The following is a 23,850-nucleotide window of genomic DNA, read 5'->3' on the forward strand; positions in this document are numbered from 1 at the left end:
CTGGGAAGAAAGGCAAGTGAACATGATAGAGTCTCTGCTATCTCGGGTGAGAACAGAGGTCATCTCTGGGCAGGGAGGACTTTGCAGTGTCATATATATTTCCAAAGGGAACTGCTTGCAAAATGCAGATGCTGATCCCAATTCTGACCTTTGCGGCTGGTGCCAGCAATCGCACTGGCACCTTCGTTCAGACACAGGGAAGAGCCAAGAAGTGAAATGATATTTTCCTTCCCTCATCATTACTCAGCATGGCTTGCCCGCTTCGCTATAAAAAACTCAAGTGTCAAGAGAAACGGCACTGCCGTTGTTCTTATTCAGAAATGCATTGTCCCTTATAATCAAGAGAACCACTGGGCTCAGCATTCTTTCTGAAGAGGATGGTCTTGTGAATTACTCCTTCACTCTCACACTTATCTGTGACGTGCTTAGCCATATTGTCTGAGTTCTCAAGGGAAATAGCTCTTAAATTGTAGCATGCAAAGGAATGCCCTGATCTCATTCCAACAACAGATCCCCACTCAGTCCAGTGGGGCTGAGGAATCTGCATGGTGCTAATTTTACTTCGTGGCAGCCACCGGGGTTCTGGTTGGGGGTGTAGGCACAGCCACCTTGAGCATCACCAGGTGGGCACCGTGTCCAGCTAGCGTCACTATCGCACACACTGTGTCTGCTCCTTTGTAAGCCGAGACCTACTGCTGCTTTTAGAACTGCACTTGAGCTTGAGCTTGAGCACAGCTAAATAAAGTATTGCCTGACTTATAATAATGACCTGATTTATGACAATATTTTGATGTAGACAAATAGCATGGGAGGAGCATGAGCTCTGGAGTTAGAATGGCCTGGGTGTAGCTCTTTTAGCTTCCACTTCCTGTGTCTCTGAGGCTCTGCTTTCTCATCTGTCCAATGGGAACAATATTACCCACCTCACGGACAGGGGAGTGGGGGAGGTGGAAGAGAGAGGGGGATAGTGGGTATAATAAAATGACTTATGTGTAAGCACCTAGCATCATGCCTGGCATGTAGTAGATGCTCAATAAATATGAGTTTCCTCATTCTTATAGGAAGCAGGAATTAGCTTAAAAGAGCAACTCACATGTTCTCCACTAGCACTCGGAGTGTATATTGTTAACAGAAACTGTTTTTAATGTCCGGTGAATGTTAAAAGTCGATGGTTGTTTAGACATCTTGAAATTATGCCCCTCCTTCATTCCTGTAGCTCATACTGGCTTCTGTCACAAACACAGCTTTCCAAGAGAGATCCCAGCAGGCAGATAAGGAAATGCAGGTGTAGCTCAATGTTGGTGCCTTTGCCGGACACTCCCGGGGTCCAGCACAGAGACTGCGGATCAGGTGTTCAACCCGAAACAGCACCTGCTGCTCACAAGAACAACCTTGTTTCTCAGAATGTAGCTGATAATGGATTATTTGGACTGTCCTGTTCCAACTCTTTCCAGGCGAAAGGAGCCGTGACCGTGGGCCAGGGGAAACAGTGCGCTATTATGCTCGGGGGACAGTGAGCTCCTGGCTGTAGGTGCTTTTCTAAATCGAGTCTCAGAAATATCTGCCCACATCTCTCCCCCATCTCCTGTCCAACCCGGTTTTACTGCTTGAGAAAAAAAAAATCATCTCTGTTCTTTGTGTCGGTTGATTAATTTGGGGTTTATTGTTCTTATCCCGTATCGCACTCACACAGCTACTTATGTAATCCGTCTTATATGTCACACGGTTCTTCCTGCCAAGGACCCAACTCAGAAAAGGCACTTTATAGCAGAGAGTGCCGCTGCCTTCTCGGGCTGAAGAACAGCAAGTTGCGTGAGGACCCCCGGCTAGTTCAAGGCCATGGGTGTGCTCTCGCTGACGTCTCTCTCAGCCCTTAGTACAGGGGAGGTTGTGAGTCCTGTTCCTGCGCCGGGCAGCGGTGATATTCTCGGCCAGCCACGCTCTGGAAACTGAGAGGATAGTCCCACGTGATTTTGGAGCTTGAAAAGACCTTTGCCATCATCTGATCCAACCACCTTTTCTTGCAGGAGGGGAAACTGAGGCTCAGAGAGGATCACGTAATTGCTAATTTATTTAGTTTCTTAAATTACTGCCTGCAGGGTGTGTATCAGGGACTGTGCACATACAGGAGGCTCACAGCAGGCTTCCGGAAGGTTAACTGAGTTGCCAAAGGAACTTCAGGCATGGCTCTGGTAGAGTAGATGAGAAGCCAGCCAGCACATACTAACTAAACAAACACCAACTACATCCTTTGGTGCGTGAGCATTCTGCTGTGTTCTGAGGATCTGGAAGAAGGAAGGAAAAGTACAAATGGGTAGAAAAAACATGAGTTTAAGAAATGGTTCCCATCCTCCAGGCATGTACAGTGTCGTGAATTTAAAGACCTGTTACAAAGCATCGCACCTCACAAGATCACATACTGAATGGCCCAGCGAGGAAGTCCTAGAGAAGTTTGAGAGGAAGAAAGAACTGCTGGTTCCCAGTGGCACATGCCCTGTGTTTTCCCTGCTGGACTGTGAGAGCCACAGCTCTCTCATTTCATGTGTGGATCCCCATGGTGATGGCCTGGGGGGAGGGGCTCGGCTCACTCTGATGCATTAATATGTGGCTCATTTGATACCAACGTTAGGGGGATATTTATGCACGCCCATAGCGACCCCTGTTGTAGGAGTTCTGTCTGCTCACCTAGATCTTTTCTTTTTCTTCCAGTGGCCCACCCTCAGGACCCTCACCACCCATCTGAGAAGCCCGCCATTCACTGCCATAAATGCGGGGAACCGTGCAAGGGTGAGGTGCTCCGGGTCCAGACCAAGCACTTCCACATCAAATGTTTCACCTGCAAAGGTACGGGGCCTCCAGCTCCCTGTCTGCGTGGCATGTCGCAGCCAGTACTTCCCTTGGGGTCTGCCCCGTCCCCTCTCCACACCAAGTCACCGGATGAGGAGTGAGCATGCTCAGAAGCCCAGGAGTCACTTAGCGTCCCTAGTGTGGGATTGGATTAGACTCAGGAGGCAGACTGGGTCCCCCCAACACCAGGGATGCACAGGCCTTTGGATGTTAACTGAAGTTCCAGGTTCTTGGAGTGGGGCACTAATTATAGGGGAGCAGTGAAAATGCAGTTATGTATTTTGAACTTTTTATTTATTTTCCTGTGAAATGAGGGATTCCTACCACAGAGTAACTTTATCCCAACAGCTATTATTTAGAGGAGGGCTGGAAGACTGGTAAGGTTGGGGTGCTGAGTCACTGGCTCCTGTGGGACATGTGGGGTGGGCGTGTAAGGGGTGTGTATGTGTGTATGGTGTGTGTGTGTGTGTGTGTGTGTGGCATGTGGGGTGGGCGTGTAAGGGGTGTGTGTGTGTGTATGTGTATGGTGGTAGTGTGTATTATTGGGTGGGTGGTGGTGTGTGTGTGGGGGTGTTTGTGTGTGTGTGTGTGTGTGTGGTGATGCGTGTGTATGGTGTGTAGTGGTGTGTGTGTGTGTAGTGTGTGGTGTGTGTGTATGGTGTGTAGTGGTGTGTGTGTATGTAGTGTGGTGTGTGTGTGTGTGTGTGTGTAGTGTGTGGTGTGTGTGTGGTATGTGTATGCTGTGTAGTGGTATGTGTGTAGTGCGTGGTGTGTGTGTGTAGTGTGGTGTGTGGTGTGTGGTGTGTGGTGTGTGGTGTGTGTGTGTATTAAGAAGTGAGCATTAAGCAAAAATACTTGGAAGGCCTCCAAGCAGAAAAATACATCCCATCCAGGAAGCTACCAACTTGAGGTCGATTTCCATTAACAAGCCTCCCTTTGGGGCTTAGAACTGTTGGCATCGTGGTATCAAATATGCTGACCTGTAATTCTGGGGCCAGGGCCTGGCTGAGTGGGGAGAGAGAGACATTGCTTTGTGCTTATTTGAGAAATAGGTCACTTGAGCTGAAGGCATGTTGGGGTGGCTGAGGTTGGCGTGGGGGATGTAGGAAGAGAGAGAGAAGAGGGGCAACTGTAATCCCACTCTGTCTCTTTACTCTGCACCCTGCACGTGGTACCCACCCATCCCTGGAAACTGTGTTTCATTTTAAGTCTGTTAGGTACAGGGCTCAGCATTGCCATCTTAAGCCCTCCATGGCCGGGGGGGCTGTCAAGCAGACTCCAGGCTGCCTAGAGACCCTCAAATACATGGAAAAAAGAGAGACAGGGCTTTTCCGATGTCCTGTTTCTTGCATTGAGCATCATCTTTTCAGGAGAAAGAGCACAAGCATAGAGCTCGGGTGAGAAGATGCAAAGGGAAGGGGACGTGAGCTTAATTCCCATTGAACATGACACAGATTACCAAAGGCTGTAATGCGCCCTCGAGAGAGTCTCCAGTCCGCCTGAGAACCCTGTGAGAAGTACAAGTCCCCAGTTTTCAGGCCACCCAAGGCGGCCGTCAGGAAACACCAGAGTCACACCCAGGGGGCTGACTGGGCTGCGACTCTGTGTGGCCGGAGTCCTGCCATCGCCACGAAGCAGCTCTGTGATCTCAGGCAAGTCCCCTGTCTCCCTGGGGCTCCATGCTCTTGTCTGTAACATAAAAAGATTAGACCGTGGCTATTTAAATGGACCCAGGTCTGAAGTCCGCTGATTCCATGTGCACGTAACTGTCTATGTGCATAGAACCCAGAAGTACCGAATGGGAGCCTCTGAGATAGCAGGTCAGAGAGTAAATATTTTCTGGTTACATCCAGCTCAGCTACCTTGGAGTCAAGAATTATATTTTGCTTTACTTTGTGCTCAGAAATTTCCTGAGACATGTCTCAAGGGATAGATTTGGTATGAACTCAATACAGTCTGTATGTGTAGTTGAACATACAAAGCAGTCCCAGGTGTGGGTAGTCACTGTTCAGTACGTCAAGGTGTTAGGAGACAATTTTGTTTAACCCCATCAGGGGGAAGGGGAGGTGCTTCTTTGCTTTTTTCTCTTAAGGTTTATATTTAAGGACTGAATGCAAGTTATTTGTGTGGGAAAGTTGTACCATATAATTTGCTTCATATATTTTCTGGTTACATCCAGCTCAGCTACCTTGGAGTCAAGAATTATATTTTGCTTTACTTTGTGCTCAGAAATTTCCTGAGACATGTCTCAAGGGGTAGATTTGGTATGAAATCAATACAGTCTGTATGTGTAGTTAAACATACAAAGCATTAGTCCCAGGTGTGGGTAGTCACTGTTCAGTACGTCAAGGTGTTAGGAGACAATTTTGTTTAACCCCATCAGGGGGAAGGGGGGGTGCTTCTTTGCTTTTTTCTCTTCTAGTTTATATTTAAGGACTGAATGCAAGTTATTTGTGTGGGAAAGTTGTACCATATAATTTGCTTCATGCTGTCAATATGAAACAGCCTTCAGCGCAGTCTCTTATCTGTTGTATCTGCTAGACAGACGTGTAGCTCTGTAGTCCATGATCGATAGCTTCACTTACACTCCTTTTCAGAAGATCATGTTACTGTCTAGTAACCATTTGAGAGCATACGTCATAGGAAGCATTTCATCAATCTAGTTGACAAGCTATGCCATTGGAAACATTTATTAATATTCGAGTTCCAAAGAAAAGTATGGTTTTTAAAAATTTATCTTTATTGTTGAAAATGTTACAGATGACCCTTTCCTCCCCCATCCCATTGACCCCTTACTTCCTCCTCCCCTCCTTTCCCCTCCCAGGCCTTCATCCCGCTATTGTCTATGTTCTTGGGTTATTCATATATGCATATAAGTTCTTTGGTTGATCTCTTCCCTCCCCTCACCCCTTTCCCTCTGAGGATCCTCAGTCTGTTGCATTCTTCCATGTCTCTGGATCTATTTTGATTGTCAGTTTGTTTGTTTTTTTAGATTCCACATATAAGTGAAATCATGTGATAGTTGTCTTTCTCTGACTGACTTACTTCACTTAGCATAGTACTCTCCAGGTCCTTCCATGCTGTCTCAAAGGGTGAGATATCATTCATTTTTACAGCTGCATAATATTCCATTTTGTAAATGTACCACAGCTTTTTTATCCATTCATATACTGATGGGCACTTTGGCCGTTTTCAGATCTTAGCTATTATAAACAATGCTGCTGTGAACATAGGAGTGCATATATTCTTCCCAATTGGTGTTTTTGGTTTCTTAGGATATATTCCTAGAAGTGGGGTTATTGGGTCACATGGCAGTTCCATTTTACTTTTTGGGGGAAACTCCACACAGTTTTCCATAATGGCTGTACCAGTCTACATGCCCACCAGCAGTTACTAGGGTTCCCTTTTCTCCACATCCTCACCAGCACTTGTTATTTGTTGATTTATTGATGGCAGCCATTCTCGCAGGTGTGAGGTGATACCTCATTGTCATTTTAATTTGCATCTCTCTGATGTTTAGTGACATTGAGCATTTTTTCATATGTCTCTTGGCCATTTGTATGTCCTCTTTGGAGAAGTGTCTATTTAGGTCTTCTGCCCATTTCTTGATTGGGTTGTTTGTCTTCCTTTTGTTAAGTTGTATGAGTTAGCTTGTTCATTCATTCATTCACCTTATTGAGCACCTACCATGTCAATCTAGGCACTGGGTATAATAGTGGACAAAACAGATAAAAATTTCTGCCCTCAAGAAGTTTACTCTCTAGTAGGAGATAAATATAACTGAATAATTATATCAAATAATGGCATAAAAGGTTGGATAGAAGGCAGAATTAACCAGGTGGTGGGGTGGCCTATGAAATTCCCAGCAATTAGGCTTTTCTGTAGAACAGCTTCATTCAATGTAAAATTTAGGTATGAAATGCTCGGCTAAAGAGTAGCTATTAAAATGTATGTTCCAAACATATCTGACTAGTAATTTAGAGATGGAAAAGTCATGGTATCTAGATATTTCCTATGAATTTTGAAAGAAGAAAGGGTATAGAACTCTCTGTTGTATAGTTTTCTGCACCCAGACTGAATTATTTTATTCCCTCCCAAATTCATATGTTGAAACTCAATCCCCCATGTGATGGTATTTGGAGGTGGAGCTTTGGGAGATAATTAGATTATGGGGATAGAGCCCTCATGAAGGGGATTAGTGCTCTAATAAAAGGAGGTCCCCTTATTTCTTCTGCCATGGGACCCAGAGAGAAGATAGCCATGTGTGAACCAAGAATCAGGCCCTTGCCAGACACTGAACCTGCAAGCACCTTGGTCTTGGACTTCCCAGCCTCCAGAATTGTGTGAAATAAATTTCTGTTGTTTATAAGTCACCCAAATTTTGTTATCACAGCCTGAATATTAATCAGACAATCAAATAATTATGCAAGTATGATTTACCACTGTGATTGGTGCAATAAAGGGAAAATGAAAGGAGGTGCATGAGCAGCAGTGTGAGCTTGCAACAGGAGGATCTTGGTGTGTTTGTGGTGGGGCAGGTGGTCAGGGAAGGCTCCCCTCACCCCCATTTCCAGAAAGAGAAGTTTGAGCTGACAGATAAAAGAGGAAAATACAACAACCACTTAATTCCTTCTAGTAAAAAAGTCAACAATGTGGACTTCATAATTCCAAAAGCAGGTTTGCATTCTTTCCATGCTAAAAGTCACTTAATTTTTGCATAAAACCTGAGAATATCAATACTTAATGGTCTTTGCCAAGTGAAATGTTTATAGAGTATCTATCATCTATTCATTCGCTGTGCTAGACTATGGAGGGCTAAAGGCATACACAGCACCTATCCCTGAAGAACCTGCGTGCTGGAAGCCAATCCACCCTTGCTGCTTGATGCAGTCACTGCAGGGAAGAAACATCTGCACAGCTTATGTTTCAAGGGACCTGGCGTATATGACATATGTTTGCTCCCCTTCTTAGCTCTATGTGTTTTAACCAGGACCACCTCCCCGAGAAAAGTTGTTTCCCCAGGTTAGGGGTTAACAGGACTAAGGAAGAGAATAAATCAGTAAATCCCCCTAGTGTTACAGAAATACCATGTACTACTTATGAAGAACTTGGACTAAGACTGTTGGCGATAAATTTGGGACTTGTTGGGCCCGCATCCCCAGGGGTCTGCCCACCAGGGAAAGCACCAAAGCCTATACCCCTGGAGGCCCACTGACACAGGGCAGTCCCAGGGAAGGCAAGCAGCGAGGCTGGGAGGACATAACCTTGACTGGGTAGGATAAACTCCTTCAGTCACTTCCTTGTAGCCTATCAGTAGAGCAGTGACCTTGGAATAGCCCTTATAATGGAACACAGAGATTAACCTAGACAAGATTAAAATCAACAGAACTAGATAGAGACAGGATTTTTGGCTAAGGTCAGATAAGAAACAAGGAATTGTAGAACGTGACCCAAAACATACCATGATGTAATTATAGAGGCATGCTTATGGGATCAAATAGTATAAATACTGATGTAACAGGACAATAAAAAGAGAACCTGACCATGCTGACCAACTGAACGCCGCCTCCGTGTCCTTCCTTCTTCGCCGACTCAGTCCACACCTTTGGGAACCCCTGGACCTGCTGGGGCTGGACCCCAACACCTGCGATCTGGTGGCAAGTAGTGTGCTTACTAGTGGACCGTGACTGGTAGCAGGACAGGGGAGGTGAGCGGTCAAGGCTGCAGAGACCACCTAGCACTCAGTGGTCTGGGGATGTTGCCAAGGAGACAAGATATGGTGAAGCACAGATGCTCCGGAGAGTTTACTCACCTGCCCAGGACTGGAAAGGGGGAGCGGGCTAGTTGTGGGCAAGGGCAGAGGCTGCCTCGTTCAAGGCAGTGGATGGTGAAGACTGGTGTGGCGAGAGCTGACAGTGGCCTTCATTTGGACAAGCAAGTTTCTACCAGAAACGAATGGAACCGTGATGTTCCCATCATCATTTGAAAGATGGCATTTTAAACATTAATTATAGTAACTTTATTCCTTTTAAAAAATAGAACTAGTGTTGTATGTTATTTATAGACACATAGTTTTTTAAAGATTTCTGAACATTGGGTGTCTATAGAAATTTCAAAAAATCAGATCATGTAAAAATAGAATCAGATCATGTACACTCTTCCATGTAGGTAGCATTGGAGTGGCAGAAATCCTCAGAGAATTCTGTTTTAAGAGAGACTAGTGCCACTAAGCAACATGAGTCTTAATTAACTATGTGTTAAAAGGTGTGGCAAATGCTACCTTTTGATTGATTGTTAAAATCCTTTGGCCTCTATAATGTTTACACCATCAAGAGGAGCCCATGAACATTAACATTATTTTTAAAGTGTTGATCTAAAACAATTAGAAAATTCTGGTTACAACTTCTACTAATGTCAGTGAATTGCAATATATTTTTCAAGAATTGTTCTTTAAAGATTGAGTTCTGTGAAGGGGTTGGGGAAAACATCCCAGCTATCAGAGCACTTTTCCACTTTTGCCACCTTAGGTTTTGTGAGGCGTTTAACAGGTCACAATCATTCCGTGTAGAATACATGCGTTTATAAAATGCAAGGAATTTTATGGGATAAAATGGATGAAAAGTGGAGGGTTGAATATAGAGATTAAGGGTTTCCTGTATTTAGATACTTGTTTAAAGTAAAATTATATTATCTGATTTATCTGGTATAAGAACTAACTCAAAGTGGTAAAATGATGAATTTGATGTTCTCATCATTGCGAGAACAATGGGCACAGCTTCTTTCAGAAAGCTGTTCTCACCTGCAGTCACCTCTGTGGTATGTCTGTTAGCTTTTCTAACTTACATCTCTCGGTACATGTAAAATAAACTTTTTCCCATTTTGCCCTCCCTCAATGGAGAAGAGCTGATTATTGATTTCCTTAAAATAACCCACCATATACTCGAAGCCTTTTATTACCCTGGCCTCTTTTTCTTCAGTCTAATCCCAATTTCATCTACTTTAAGTCCCTTCTCCCAGCCCTTTAATTATTCCCGTTGCTACCCTGTGATCCCATTCTAGTTTCTTTCCATGCACCTTCAATCATGCAGCACTTAACCAGTTGCAATCTTATTCTCTGTAATCAGGACCTTCTGCTAAACACAAAGTAGGGCATTGTCTGACCCTACAGCACTTGACCAGTTGCAATCTTATTCCCTGTAATCAGGGCCTTCTCGATTCTGCTAAACACAAAGTAGGGCATTGTCTGACCCTACGTAGCACCTGTGAACCAAAATGGTCTCCTGAGTTGTTGAGTTGCCGTCAGTTCCAGTGGCTGAGGAAGTTCAATCTTAAGTAAGACTCAAGAAGTTGGGGGCCGGCAGAGTTCCTACCTTGGCATGACTATCTTGATGCCAACTAGGTACTTTCAGAAGCAAAGACAGGATTGCTGGCTCAAAGTCATGCCCAAATGCCCTTTCCTTATGCTGAGCTAAAGGAACTTGGCCCCATTCACACTGTCCGGACACCAGCCTGGTTTAAAGCGATACAGAGTGAGGGGATAGAGGCAATAATTTGCCATCTCTCTAAGTATTGTAGAAGATCTAAAATGGCATAAGAAGTTGTCTCTGCCTTTCATAAACTTGCATTGAAACCAAGAGAAAATCACAAGGGCAGTATAAGGTACAAGACAACGTATATTAAATGTGAGTTGAATGTCAGTAGTTGTTCTGAGCCCTGAGGAATCGGAGCTGGGGAACTGGAGGAAGCGGTCAGTTTCATCAGGAGGTCAAACTTGAGTACAGCCAGGGAGGCTGGGTGGGGTTGGCACGGGCAGGAGGTGAGAGGAGGTGTCCGTCCGGCAGGGGGTGGCAGGTCAGGTTGATTGGAGCAAAGTGTTGGTGGGGTGTTCAGGAAGACTGACATGAACATTTGGAAGATGAGGGGCCTCATGTGCAAGGTCAAAACGTTTGGCAGAGCAGAGCAGGGGAACCACCTGATAAAGTGGTCTCTTAGGAGGTGAGCAGGGGAGGCTGGGCAGGAGAGAAACTAGAGGTAAAGAACCCGTGAGGAGGGTTAATAGACACCGTGCTCTCTGCTTTCTGTGGTTGCTGATGAAGAGAGCACTGCATCTGTGCCTTCATCTGTTTTCTCTCGGTTCAGCTTATAGACACACAGGTAGCTCTCACTGAGGCTGCCTCCTGGGAGCCTGGAAGTTCATAAAAGGCAAAGACACATGATGCAGATCTTTCTGGGGACCGAAAAGGGAAGGGGGTTGGAGTGAAGATAAATCTGAATAATATATACCAATGGATGCCCTAGCTGGTTTGACTCAATGGATAGAATGCTGCCCTGTGACTGAAGGGTTGTGGGTTCGATTCCGGTCAAGGGCATATACCTCGGTTGCCCAGCCCTGGTCGAGGCAAGTGTGGGAGTCAACCACATCGATGTTTTTTTCTCTCTCTGTCTCTCCCTCTCCCTTCCATTCTCTCTAAAAATCAATGGAAAAATATCCTCAAGTGAGTATTAACGAAAACAAACAAAAACCCAAATTATACCTCTGGACCCAAAATTCCAAGGTGTGGCTACTTTGAGATAAGTCTGCCTGGGGTAAGCAAGGTCCTATGAACACGGCCAGCTCTTACTTCTCCTTGTGCACATTGGCAGCCCTGTGCCTGGTACTTCTGGTTACTGAAGTAATCTGTGCTGGCATGGAAGACGTTAATACCTGTTTTTGTGTTATGGGCCAAATCTTAGAAGGAAAAAAAAAAAAGAGGACGTTGAGAGATATCATTCTGGGTGATCTCTTTGTTATTTTAGCTGGTTAGAATTAATACTGTTTGCCCATGAAGTGTTACTAGTGTTAAAAACAAGCTTAGTACATAGTCAAAGATTTTATTGATAAAAGAGATGCCAAAATGATTCCCTTCCAACCAATTCTCTCCACTTGTTATTGTAAATTCAGGCTCCGAGTTAAATACAGCCCTTGCGTTGGGGGCCCGCTTTTGCCATCTGCTTGGGCTTCTCGATATCTTCTTTCCCAGGAAAGGTCATTGAAATGTATGGGCATTGAGAAGTTAATGTGAAAAACCATCGCAACATGTTTTTTGAGGGTTAGTATTAGCTTCCAGGCTGACACATTAGCAAATAGTTATTTCTGGCGGGAAGCTGCCCCCTCACGTTATTGTTTACGAGTCTCTGTTCGGCTATTTTGAGCTCTGGGCTGCAGGGTGTGGCTCTTTTGAGCTTCAGTGCCTGATGCTTTCAAACAGACTGCCCTGGGTTCCAGACCAAAGACTGACTCAAGGAGACCCCACACACCGTGGAATTTTTGGTGGTTTGGGAAGGCACGATGTGAAAGTCTACCTCAGTATTTTCTATGAAAAAAGAGTTTGAGGAAATAAGTAGAATAACATCTCGGATGAGATAAAATTATTTTAAAATGGAGTTGGAGTAGAGGATGGAGGAAGAGGATGGGAAGTCTTTGGTAATCACAGGACTGATCCTCCAGGGAGTGTTTCCGAGTTCCATGCCCTGCGTCTGTCCCACCCCCAGCTCCAGTGCCTGGGAGGAGCAGGGACCGTGCGGGCCCAGGCAGGTGGGTCAAGTAGCACTTCTGGAGCAGCTGGCCCTGATCACCGGAAACAGCAGGTGTAACACAGGTCCCAGCCCTGGAGCCTCCACTTCCCTGAACAGAAGGACTCCCTTTGCCTGTGATGGGCTAACCAGCTGGCACTTGCTCTAGAAAAGAGAAGAAAGGACCCACCTAAGACTCCTGGCCCCAACTAAAATTCTTGTGTTGCTCAAAACTAAATTGAACACATTGATCACCGTTGTGTCATGTCCCTTCCTCTCTTGGTGGTATGAATTGGTGAAAACACAAATGACAGTGGCCGCCCAGCAAAGGTGTTCAGTCTCTGATATCAATGAAGGAAATGTCTTTTGCATTTTACCCCCAGCTGGCCTTTGGGCAGAGTTTTAAGTATTTCCTATTCTCCTAAACGTGGATTCGTTGCAACATTCAGTGTTAACTGCAGCTTTTAGAAGGTTGATGAGATCGTTGCTACTGCAGCCCTGTTGATGCCACGAAAATCCTGTTCTGTTTTCATCCTTACTTGACACCTCTGTACTTTGTTCCTTGGGAGTTTTACAACACAGGCAGCTCCTATTATTGTTTCTTTAAGATTTAAAAATTTTAAATGTGCCTGTTACAATATCACAGCTTCTACATCAAATTGCTTAGATGTACACATTTCTACTTAACTAGTTAATAGTATTCAGTAAATTAATTCAAGACCTTAACATCTTCAAGGCAGATGGCTGGGGTAGCCACACCTTCGTGACGGCAAAGCAGCAAGAGTCAGAGGGGCCTTGCGTGGCGCACATGTTTTAAATAATTGGTCACTGAGAAGGAAGCAATTAATCTCCGTCACTGGCAGGTATATATAATTTTTAATGAAAGGGATCTCTGCTTTTCCCTGGGCATATGTTAATTTTCAACTAAAGCAAAGACAAGTGGAGCACCCAAAGTTAAAGATCTAAATAGTTTTAAAAATCAAAAACTCTACTGAAGTTTGATCTTACTAACTGAGACTTCTTGATCACTTGGATGTGAAAGTTTTGCTTTGTGCAAGAGTATTTTTAAAAGCACTTTAAAAAAGTTAAAAGTATTTGCTAAGCTGTTAATATAAAACCGACCAACTTTAATAAAAAAAAATTTGTGGGGATTGGAGGAGAGAATAAAGGGAATTAATAGTAGTTCAAATGCATTCTTTTTTCACTTCTCATGACTTTGAGAAGTAGGAAAGTTTGGAAGAGCAAATGATGTCACTGAGGGTTGGAATCCAGGGGAACCCGTCAAATTTGAGGCTCAATTCAACTTTTCTCAAAAATTGCTCCCAGTTGTTACCTTAGACAGCATGGTTGAAGGATCAAAAGAAGTAAAGATGAGGACTCTTACCCATAAAGTGCTTTGTCACCCTGTGGGAAAATAAGATATGTACATAGAAGAATATTGAAGAAAAATCTCTGAGATATTCTATAATCCCCTTCTCCCCCAACTCAAGATTATGTTTATTGCTGTTGAAGGAATTTGCAGGCAGGATGAGGTTAGTCCATATTTGCATTCCCTCAACCCACAGGACCCATTTGGTAAGGATGAAGCAGATGTGAGAACAGTGGGGACCCTGGCAGGTTAGAGGAGGCAGCAGGTGGTGAATGAGCTGTTTTCCAGGTAATGTGATCACAGTAGTATTTATAGGGTGGTCATTCTCAGGCGTGATGGACTTCGGCTATCATCTTGGGTTACTTGATTGTAAATCACAAAGAAGGAGGTCATAACAGTGGAGTGTTGATCTAAACAAAGGCTGATGGATCCCCAGTGGACAGCCTGCTTGTAGGCTCTACGTCACACTGACTATCTTTAATCGTTTGCAGTTAGTGAAGTCTGGTAGGGGAGTAGTTAGCTCCGTTAGAATGTCCCTGTAGCCAGCATGAGTTCATCTAGGTCAGCGGTTCTCAACCTGTGGGTTGTGACCCCTTTGGCGGTCGAACGACCCTTTCACAGGGGTCACCTAAGACCATCCTGCATATCAGATATTTACATTAAGATTCATAACAGTAAAAAAATTACAGTTATGAAGTAGCAGCGAACTGAAGGTGGGGGAGTAGTTAGCTCCATCAGAATGTGCCTGTAGTCAGCATGAGTTCATCTAGGTGTGTTCATGAGTCATGGGAAGTAATCTGGACCCTGAAAGAGTTCTAGTAGGCAAGCAATTTAGTGATTGAACTCACCTCCTTCATACCCCAACTGAGTGCCTATTAGCTGCTTGCAGGAATAACCAAGAAGCATCCTGAGTTCTTGGCCTAAGGCCCTTGATTGTACAGGCATCACGCAACCTTGGGAATTGGGGGGTTAAGATTGGAGGTTTCCAGCTTTGGCTGTAGCTTCCCAGTCCTTCAGCAGTGGCCGCCTGAGGCTTTGGTTTTGGACATGTTACTGTGGCCTTCTCTGGTCTTGTCTGAACTGGGCCCCAGCCCCTGGCATCCCAGGACCTGCTTCCTTGCCCCGTCTCCATAGCCCACAGCTGCAGCCCTGAAAGAAGACACCAGGATCCAGACACAGCGAAGCACCCTCTTTTGCATGTGTTAAGGTCCTGAACGATCATTTTCTCTTGGGCAAGTTCCCTTCTCTCTCCTCTTCTGCCTGTTCATTTTTATCTCTCACTCTATAATACATAAATAATTGGCTATTCCTATTTACTGCACAAAGAGAAAATTAAACGTCTGAATTTTCCATAGCTATGAGAAAGTATTTTCCAGAGTGTGAAAAAATAGACATTGGACATTTCAGCTACTGCTTTTCATAGAGTGGGAATTTATTACTCAGCTCGGTTACAATCTTGGCTCAAACAAAGCAGTTGTGTGGGCAAGCAGTAGGCACCTTTCCTAAATGGCATTGCCAGGGACAGATTGGTTCATATTTAAGACACCATGAACTAAGAGTATCATTCCATCCAAGACCGTTTGATTATCTCTGAATCTTAGACATACCACAAAAGTCATTGAGACCTGGCCAATGGAGTTTACTGGTATGAGATATTGCATCGCTCCCAAAGGATAGGAAACTAAAGGGGAGGGAGGCAAGAGAGAGATCAGAGCCCAACAATAAATAGCTCTTTGTACCAGTCCCCTCCCCTAAGCCCAAACCACTGAGATCATAGAGTAAGTGAACAGCATGCAGAGGGCAACTGTCCCAGCAGCTGGACAGACAACATAACCGGATGTGAACTTGTCTTTCCACAGTGTGCGGCTGTGACCTGGCCCAAGGTGGCTTCTTCATAAAGAACGGGGAGTATCTCTGCACCCTGGACTACCAGAGGATGTATGGGACACGCTGCCATGGCTGTGGGGAGTTCGTGGAAGGAGAGGTGGTGACTGCCCTGGGCAAGACCTACCATCCCAATTGCTTCGCGTGTACCATCTGCAAGTAAGTGAGGGCTTCCCGGCAGAGTGCTGGGCTCTGCTGTCAATGCTTGGGATGGCCCCCTGGAGTCTTGAATTGTGCTTAGTCTTAAAATATTCTTTTTTCTGATGTGTCCTTAGATTCCTTTATCTTTCAACTGTATTCGCAGTCTTTGTCAAAAGTAATTTATGGTGTCTTCTACTAAATAGTAAGACTCATATTGAGTGGCTTGAAACCAAGTCTGAAAGTAGCTCTAGGTCTCAAAAGGTTTTGAGCAATGAAACATTGGGAGGAAATGACATAACTGATTAGAAAGATAAAGCTTCTTTGGAAGTAGAAGTTCTTGCATGTATGTGTGCACGTGTGTGTGTGTGTGTGTGCACGTGTGTGTGTGTGTGTGTGTAAGTAGTCTCATAGAGCAAGAGTGGGCAAACTATGCTCCAAATTAGACCTAATACCTGTTTTTGTAAATAAAGTTTTATTGGGACACAGCCACACCCATTTGTTAATGAATCATGTATGGCTGCTTTCAAGCTACAGAGTTGAGTAGTTGTGACAAAAATCATATGATCCACCAAGTACAAAAAATATCTATGAGCTGGTATTTTAGGCGCAAAGTTTGCCAATCCCTACTCCTGGTCATCTATCATCTACAACGTAAATCTTAACTTCACTTGATTAAAACAATCAGTCAGAGAGAAGGAAACAAGTGTGGGTAGGAAATGTGCTTTTATTGTTTTGCTGTGAGTGCTACACATTACAGAACTTAAGTTGGGTTTGACTCCTATCATAAGGAGGTAAAAAGTTTGCCAATCCCTGCTCCTGGTCATCTATCATCTACAATGTAAATCTTAACTTCACTTGATTAAAACGATCAGTCAGAGAGAAGGAAACTGAAGTGTGGGTGGGAAAATGTGCTTTTATTGTTTTGCGGTGAGTGCTACACATTAGAGAACTTAAGTTGGGTTTGACTCCTATCATAAGGAGGTTCTGAGTTGGTGGGCATCCCCTGCACCTGCCTGTCACCTGGCCTCCCCAGCTGATCCATCCAGGCCGGTCGCTGACCCTCTCTGGGCCTTATCTGAACAATGGAAAGGAACACTGAACCCTGAGAAGAGAGGCGACCACAACTCAGCATTTCTAAAACTTGGGGGTAGAGCATTTAACACGCTCCTCGGCGACTGGCAGCAAGCCACGGGTGGCGTGGTCTTAGGTTCGAATGTACTCCCTGGGTGTGTATTACAGTTCACAGTTCACTGCCACTGTGAGGCAGCCCAAGGGCGACTTCAGGAGGGATGGCAGTTGTGAAAGCAAAACTCACATCAAGAAGCTTGACTTTGTCCTTAAGTAATCGCTCTGACCCAGGTGTGCGGGGCTGTTTTGCTTATGAGCTCCCCATTTCCCATCGAGACAATCACACATTTGAAAACGAAAACCCATGTTAATGAAGATAATTGGCACCTTGGCCTAGCGCAGTGATGGCGAACCTTTTGAGCTCGGCGTGTCAGCATTTTGGAAAACCCTAACTTAACTCTGGTGCCGTGTCACATATAGAAATTTTTTGATATTTGCAACCATAGTAAAACAAAGACTTATATTTTTGATATTTATTTTATATATTTAAATGCCATTTAACAAAGAAAAATCAACCAAAAAAATGAGTTCACGTGTCACCTCTGACACGCGTGTCATAGGTTCGCCATCACTGGCCTAGCGCAAGTAAGGAGGCATGGAAGCTGACCTATGGCTGTTCATGCATGATTTTGTCAAAATGCTATCTGCCTGCAGAAGAAACTGGTACCATATATGCAGAAGGCAGTATTTTTGCAAAATGTGCTGTTATTGATGACTGTCTCATGGAAAAGGATATTCTCTTTCTGGAAAGAAACTAGTAGTAATTTTTAAACAGATATTTATGGCATTGTCATATTTCTCCACAAGAAACTGGGTCCCACCCGGCACAATGATCCATTCACATTGCCCATTCAGATGTCCAGGACAAAGTCTAATTCAGCAGAATTTATCACAGAGGTCTTCGGAGCTGAAAGCGTTAACGCTTGACCTGTGACCAGCTCTCTTGGGGAGGGGCCTTAAGCCTGAATAGGAATGTATGGCATTTGAAATGTTTCTTCATGAAAGGTTTTCCATTTGGAAAATTTTACTGTGTGCGCCCCGCTGAGCGACTTGTTGGAACATCCCCCCACTAGTGAGCAGAGGTGACTCATTCATTCCCTTTACTGTCTGGATGCCCGCAGACGCAGCGCATTCTCCCTTCTCAAATTGAGGCACGTTTGTGTGTTTGGACCGTGTCCAGCTGGCCGGTTTGGTTAAGATGGCATTTCAGACATTTGGGCTGGTGCTTCTCCAAGAAAGGACTTGGCACCGGAGGGCAGCAGGCAGCAGGCGTAAGGAACAGGAGTGAAATCGCTGGGATAACCTGCCAAGCAATGTCCTTCTGTCCCCCAGGCGCCCATTTCCCCCCGGAGACCGCGTCACGTTCAACGGGAGAGACTGCCTGTGTCAACTGTGTGCCCAGCCGATGTCGTCCAGCCCTAAAGAAGCCTCCTGCTCTGGCAGTAAGTGTCTCAGCCCCTGTTGGCATGGGTTCCTCGTGGCTCAAAGGTAGCTTAGGCGGGTGTCTTTCTTTTAGTGAAACTTAGCTGGGGCTGAGAGTAATACTGTCTAAGGCATTTCCAGTTGTAAAACATGAAGCTTTGATTGCAACCCATGCAATAAAGAGCATCTCCTTTATTGCAACAAGACATAAATAGAATTGGATATTAAATTGTGCCTTTTGACAGTAAAGGAGGGACAGGGAGTTATAAAACTTTACATTGGAAATGCCATCTCGAGTCTCAGAGGTTGAGATGGGAGAGCATTCGGTGGCGATATAATTGATGTCTCTGTGTATTAAACAACTATCTCCTGTGCCTAAAGCTAATGAGATGATTTATACTGACCCTTAAATATTCTTTATTCACCTGGAGGGGTTCTGACATTTAGCCGTTGGATGCTAGATAATTTGCTGGGTACCTGTGATGTGTATTTTTGCCCTTGGTGACATAGGTGTGGACAGAACAAAGTCGGCATCCTCTAAAACAGCGGTTCTCAACCTGTGGGTCGCAACCCCTTGGGCAGTCGAATGACCCTTTCACAGGGGTCGCCTACGACCATCCTGCATATCAGATATTTACATTACAATTCATAACAGTAGCACATTACAGTTATGAAGTAGCAACGAAATAATTTTATGGTTGGGTCACAACATGAGGAACTGTACTTAAAGGGCCAGAAGGTTGAGAACCACTGCTCTAAAAGCTTGCTTTCTGGTGGCAGCAGATAGACAATAAATGCATACGGTACACAAAAATACCTAACATGGGAGGAAATTGGAAGTAGGAAGAGAAAGGCTAATGGGCTGCACTGATATGGGTCAATCAGGGGAATTTGTAATTCTTTAGGACAAGGGCTTGTCTGATCTGTGAGAATCCCAAGAAAACCACCCTCCCCAAAATAAAAATAGTGGTCAATTGCACGATTCCTTCTGGTAAATAACGGTGAGTAGGCGAGTGAACCTTTGAGGTGCATTCTGAACTCTGGGCTCCAGACAAGGAAGCTCTACCGCCATCTCTCCCCTGGGGCATGAGGACATGGGCGAGAGGTCAGCCTTGGTTTCGGTGGATTTCGCCAGTCCTTGGGAAACCCGGGAAAAAACGCCTTTATGCCCTGCTGGTCTCAGCACAGAAGAATGAGATCAGCTACTTCTCCTCAGGAGGAACACTATGCCGTTCATAACAGCAAGTCCAAATCTTCCTGTTCACGGAAAAGAATCCTGGTGCCCGTTAAAAAGAAGAATGTTCTGACCAAAGCATTTGCATAGAAATTGGATTTGGGCCATTGGGAGGGAAGAAGAAAATAAGTATTAGTCACCTTATTCAACAAGACGGGGTCCTTCGCAGGAGGATGTCTATGCCCTGCGGAGGAACACTAGCAGCCTGGGTGGAGCCATGGCTACAGAGCAGCGCAGGCCTAGACCCTAGTAGGATTTTGAGTCCTTCACTGCCCTTACCTGCTCTATCCCAAGCAGGCCATCGGGAAGGTGACCTACGGTGGGACTAGTCACCCACTGTGTGGGAGGGCTTGCTTTGAAAGAACATTACCAACAACGTTGGGGGGATTCTTCAAAGTCTTTAAGGAAAAGGATTTCAAAGAGTTAGTATGCATATATGCTTAACTCATGGACACAGACAATAGGGTAGTGAAGGCCTGGTGTGGGGGGTGGGAGCTGAAAAAAATGGGAACAGGTTATGTGGGGGAATTTTTAGAAGGGCTGTGCACTTTCTACCTGCCACAGCTGCCTCCCTGCTATAGCAAGACTGGGGGGCGGGAGGGAAGGGCATATATATATAATACTTTCAACAATAAAGATTTTTTTAAAAAGGATTTTATGAGTCCCAGGATAGGGTGAGAAAGAGCATCATGTCCATGGGCCTATAGTAGGAACGGCTGTGTCCTCACATTCTGTGGAGTCCTTTAGTCCAACTATCGTTCTTGATAGGTGGGGAAATTGAGACCAGCAGGCATACTCACGCTACCCACTAAAAGGCCGGATTAGGGGCATGTCCTTGGCTTTTTGGTCTGGAGCGCTCTCTTTTGTTTCATCTGACATTCCTCACGGTTTGGATTGAGAAACAAAAGTGGGATATTTTTAAAGGCTTCCAGTCCTCTCCATCCATGCAATTCAGGATCCTGTGTCCTAGTCACAGTTCTACCAAAATGGCTATTCCAATGTTTATTAAAGTGTTTTTTTTTTTGTTTTTTTTGCTTTATCCCTCTTTTCTATTTTTATATGACATACATGTTTGTGCATAAAAAAAGGAATAAAGCCCAACTGGTGTGGCTCAGTGGTTGATGCTCATGATTGGATTCCTGGTCAGGGCACATGGCTGGGTTGCGGGCTCGATTCCCAGTGTGAGGCATGCAGGAGGCCGCCGATCAATGATTCTCTCTCATCATTGATGTTTCCATCTCTCTCTTCCTCTCTGAAATCAATAAAAATACATATATATTTTAAAAGGAATAAAAATTTTAAGTGTAAGAATGTATCCTACTCAAATTCATCACATCTCTAATGGCAGATATACTAATTGTTGCTAATATGCAAATTGTTAGAACAAATCATATTTTTCCCTTGCACATGGATGAAATCTCAATCCTATGCAACTGCTTTGATCAGTTCATTGTTATTTTTCAACATGTCCTTGTCTATTTAGGTAAGTACTCAAATAGCATTTATGAGGCATGTGGGCGTGGATGTCTGCCAAAAAGAGAGCTCTTAGATGTGGATACACACATGCACTATACGCCGACGAGGCAGGCACGCGAGTACTAGCGCAGGGGAGTTTTCAGCAAGTTTCTGAAATTGACTGGAGCGTGATTAGAAAACACTGGTTCTTTAAAACTATCCTGATGTCCCTTTGACTCATTTTTCTTTCTTTCAATTTTTAAAATGGCAAAGCTTCCTACATAAAAGCAAAAATGAAACTCTCTCTCGATAATGTTCACAGAGTCGATGAAATGTAGCAGAGAGCCAAGGGCCTCTTTTTCCTCTGAAATGTCCTTTGAAAAATGAGTTTGCTCTTCTGAACCGCCATTTCATTTCACATCCCGGGGCTGGTTTTCTGTAGTCACCGGGGAGCAGGTGAAGACAGCGTGAGAGGGAGAGAGGAAGTGAAGCGTGGCCGACAGAAGCCATCGTTTATCCAAAATCGTCTCAGCTGGAGCTTCCTGGGTAGAGGTGCACTTTCCGTTGCTCCTGCTCTTCTAACCTTTCTGTTTTATTTTCCTTATCCAACATCCACATAGCACTCACTGTGGATCAGGCACTGTGTAACTTCTCTACAAATCTTCATTTAATCCTCATCACCACCCAGTGAAAACTATCCCCTTTTCACAGATGAAGAGACCAGGGGTCACAGAGGTTAAATGATGCGCACAAGCTCACACGGACATTAAGTGGTGGGTCCCGACACAAACCCCAGCCGTCCGGCGCCAGAGGCCATTACCGTCCCTGGTATTGATTTGACCATGTAGGTATCGCTCTCTGATTTTCAAAGCTGGGGCTTGCGGAGCCTCGGAGCGGTGACCTGACTTGTTGGCACATGATCCACGTGTCCTTCCTGCAGGGCTGTGCACTTTTTACCCGCACCGCTGCCTCCTGCTATAGCAAGATTGGATGAATGGAAACCATCAGGAAGTTATTCATAGAAACAAACAACTTCAATTATGGATTATTGCCCCTGAATTAATTAAAACTTGCTGCATCTAGTCTAATGCAATTTGAATTCAATAAGCAATAACCATTTTATAACACGGAGATGAGAGTAAGTTATCTCAAAGGGTTGTGGCAAGCATTAATTAGATTGCTTTTACTATCAATAACAAAATCAATTGCCTATGTCTAGCTGATCCATACTTTAGAAATAAAATGTATGCCCTGGAGACATTATATTCTACCAGAAGGTTACACACTCTTCTCTAAAGCTTAATTCAACTCCTTTCTCCATGAATTCGCCTATAAGGGCAGGACTGGGCTCCCGGGGGTTAAGGAGATGGGTGCGGGGGAGTCTGTGTGTGACAACCTAGGGCAGTGATGGCGAACCTTTTGAGCTCGGCGTGTCAGCATTTTGAAAAACCCTAACTTAACTCTGGTGCCGTGTCACATATAGAAATTTTTTGATATTTGCAACCATAGTAAAACAAAGACTTATATTTTTGATATTTATTTTATACATTTAAATGCCATTTAACAAAGAAAAATCAACCAAAAAAAATGAGTTCACGTGTCACCTCTGACACACATGTCATAGGTTCGCCATCACTGCCCTAGGGCGTGGGGAATAGGGCTTGGATTGTCATTTCCTACGCTGCTCCTGTCTATTTCAAGCACCTGAGCGCGAGTGGGCTGCTGTCTACAATCACCCTTTCCACTTCAAAGGGTGTCAGACTAGTGTCTGATGGCATGTGGGTTGGGTGGATTGGCGTGGGGAACACCCACGCACAAATACATCCAAACCCATCTTCCTCTCTCTCCCCATTCTGTACAGCACTGTCATTATTCTGACTGCCACTGGAACTCCCACAGGTATCAGGACAAATGCTCCACTTGGTCTGAATTTAAGTTATTTTTGATAGAGTCATGTGCATGTTTTTTTAAAAAACATGTTTTTATTGATTTTTTAGAGAGGGAGAGGGATAGAGACATAGAAATATTGGTGAGAGAGAAACATCATCTATTGGCTGCCTCCTGCACACCTCCTCCTGGGGACTGAGCCCACAACCCGGGCATGTGCCCTGACTAGGAATTGAACCAGTGACCTCTTGGTTCATGGGTCATTGTTCAACCACTGGGCCACACTGGCCAGACTCTCATCTTTTTTATAAGCTTTTCCCCCTGTATCATAAAAGGGAAAGTGGTTATTACTTCAGATAAATTTATTGGTGACAGAATCACATTGTTTTTTTTAAAGTAGCAATGTCAGGGAATGTATTTCTCCACCTCTGAGTGTGAGATTAAAGGGAGGCCTCACCTCTCTGGGCATTTAGGGTGCCAGCCCCTGGGGTGGCAGTTCCAATATTGCTCTACTGCGCAGGAGTGGGATTTAGGATTTACATAGTAGGCAGAGGTTTACAGCAAACAGACAAGGTATGTTGCAATAAGGAGCATTTATATTCAGGGATTTCAGATAGAAATCTATAACAACTATGAGTCAGACATAAAGATCCCAGAGTGACACAGCACATGGATGATCTCAAAAGTGTTCTCAGTGGATGGAAAGTTAATGGCATTTTTTTATTTGCTATTTTCGTTTCACCAGATATGCCTCTTACGTATTGAGACCCACACCTTCTAAACACTTATCAGTAAAACTAGAATGTTAATGATTGGAACAGCAGTCAGTCCCCAGTTTATTTTTAATTTTTCAGTGGCAGTAAAGATGTAGCTATTCAAAGGACTGCTGTGTATACATATCTCTCTTTCTCTCTCTCTCTCTCTCTCTCTC

The 23,850-nt window shown here is 44.5% G+C and overlaps 1 protein-coding gene across 12 annotated transcripts in view; it reads left to right on the forward strand.

The window, feature by feature from the left end:
- Positions 1 to 23,850, forward strand: part of ABLIM1 (actin binding LIM protein 1) — a 187,168-nt gene that overhangs the window by 64,732 nt on the left and 98,586 nt on the right. For all 12 annotated transcript variants that reach the window (XM_014546347.1, XM_014546344.1, XM_014546346.1 and 9 more), the window contains exons 2-4: positions 2,710 to 2,844; positions 15,628 to 15,811; positions 18,254 to 18,363. In XM_014546347.1, coding sequence (XP_014401833.1) covers positions 2,710 to 2,844; positions 15,628 to 15,811; positions 18,254 to 18,363 — 429 coding nt within the window. The remainder of the gene's footprint in view (positions 1 to 2,709; positions 2,845 to 15,627; positions 15,812 to 18,253; positions 18,364 to 23,850) is intronic.

This window comes from Myotis brandtii, unplaced genomic scaffold, assembly GCF_000412655.1.
Source record: "Myotis brandtii unplaced genomic scaffold, ASM41265v1 scaffold441, whole genome shotgun sequence".
Lineage (NCBI taxonomy): Eukaryota > Metazoa > Chordata > Mammalia > Chiroptera > Vespertilionidae > Myotis > Myotis brandtii.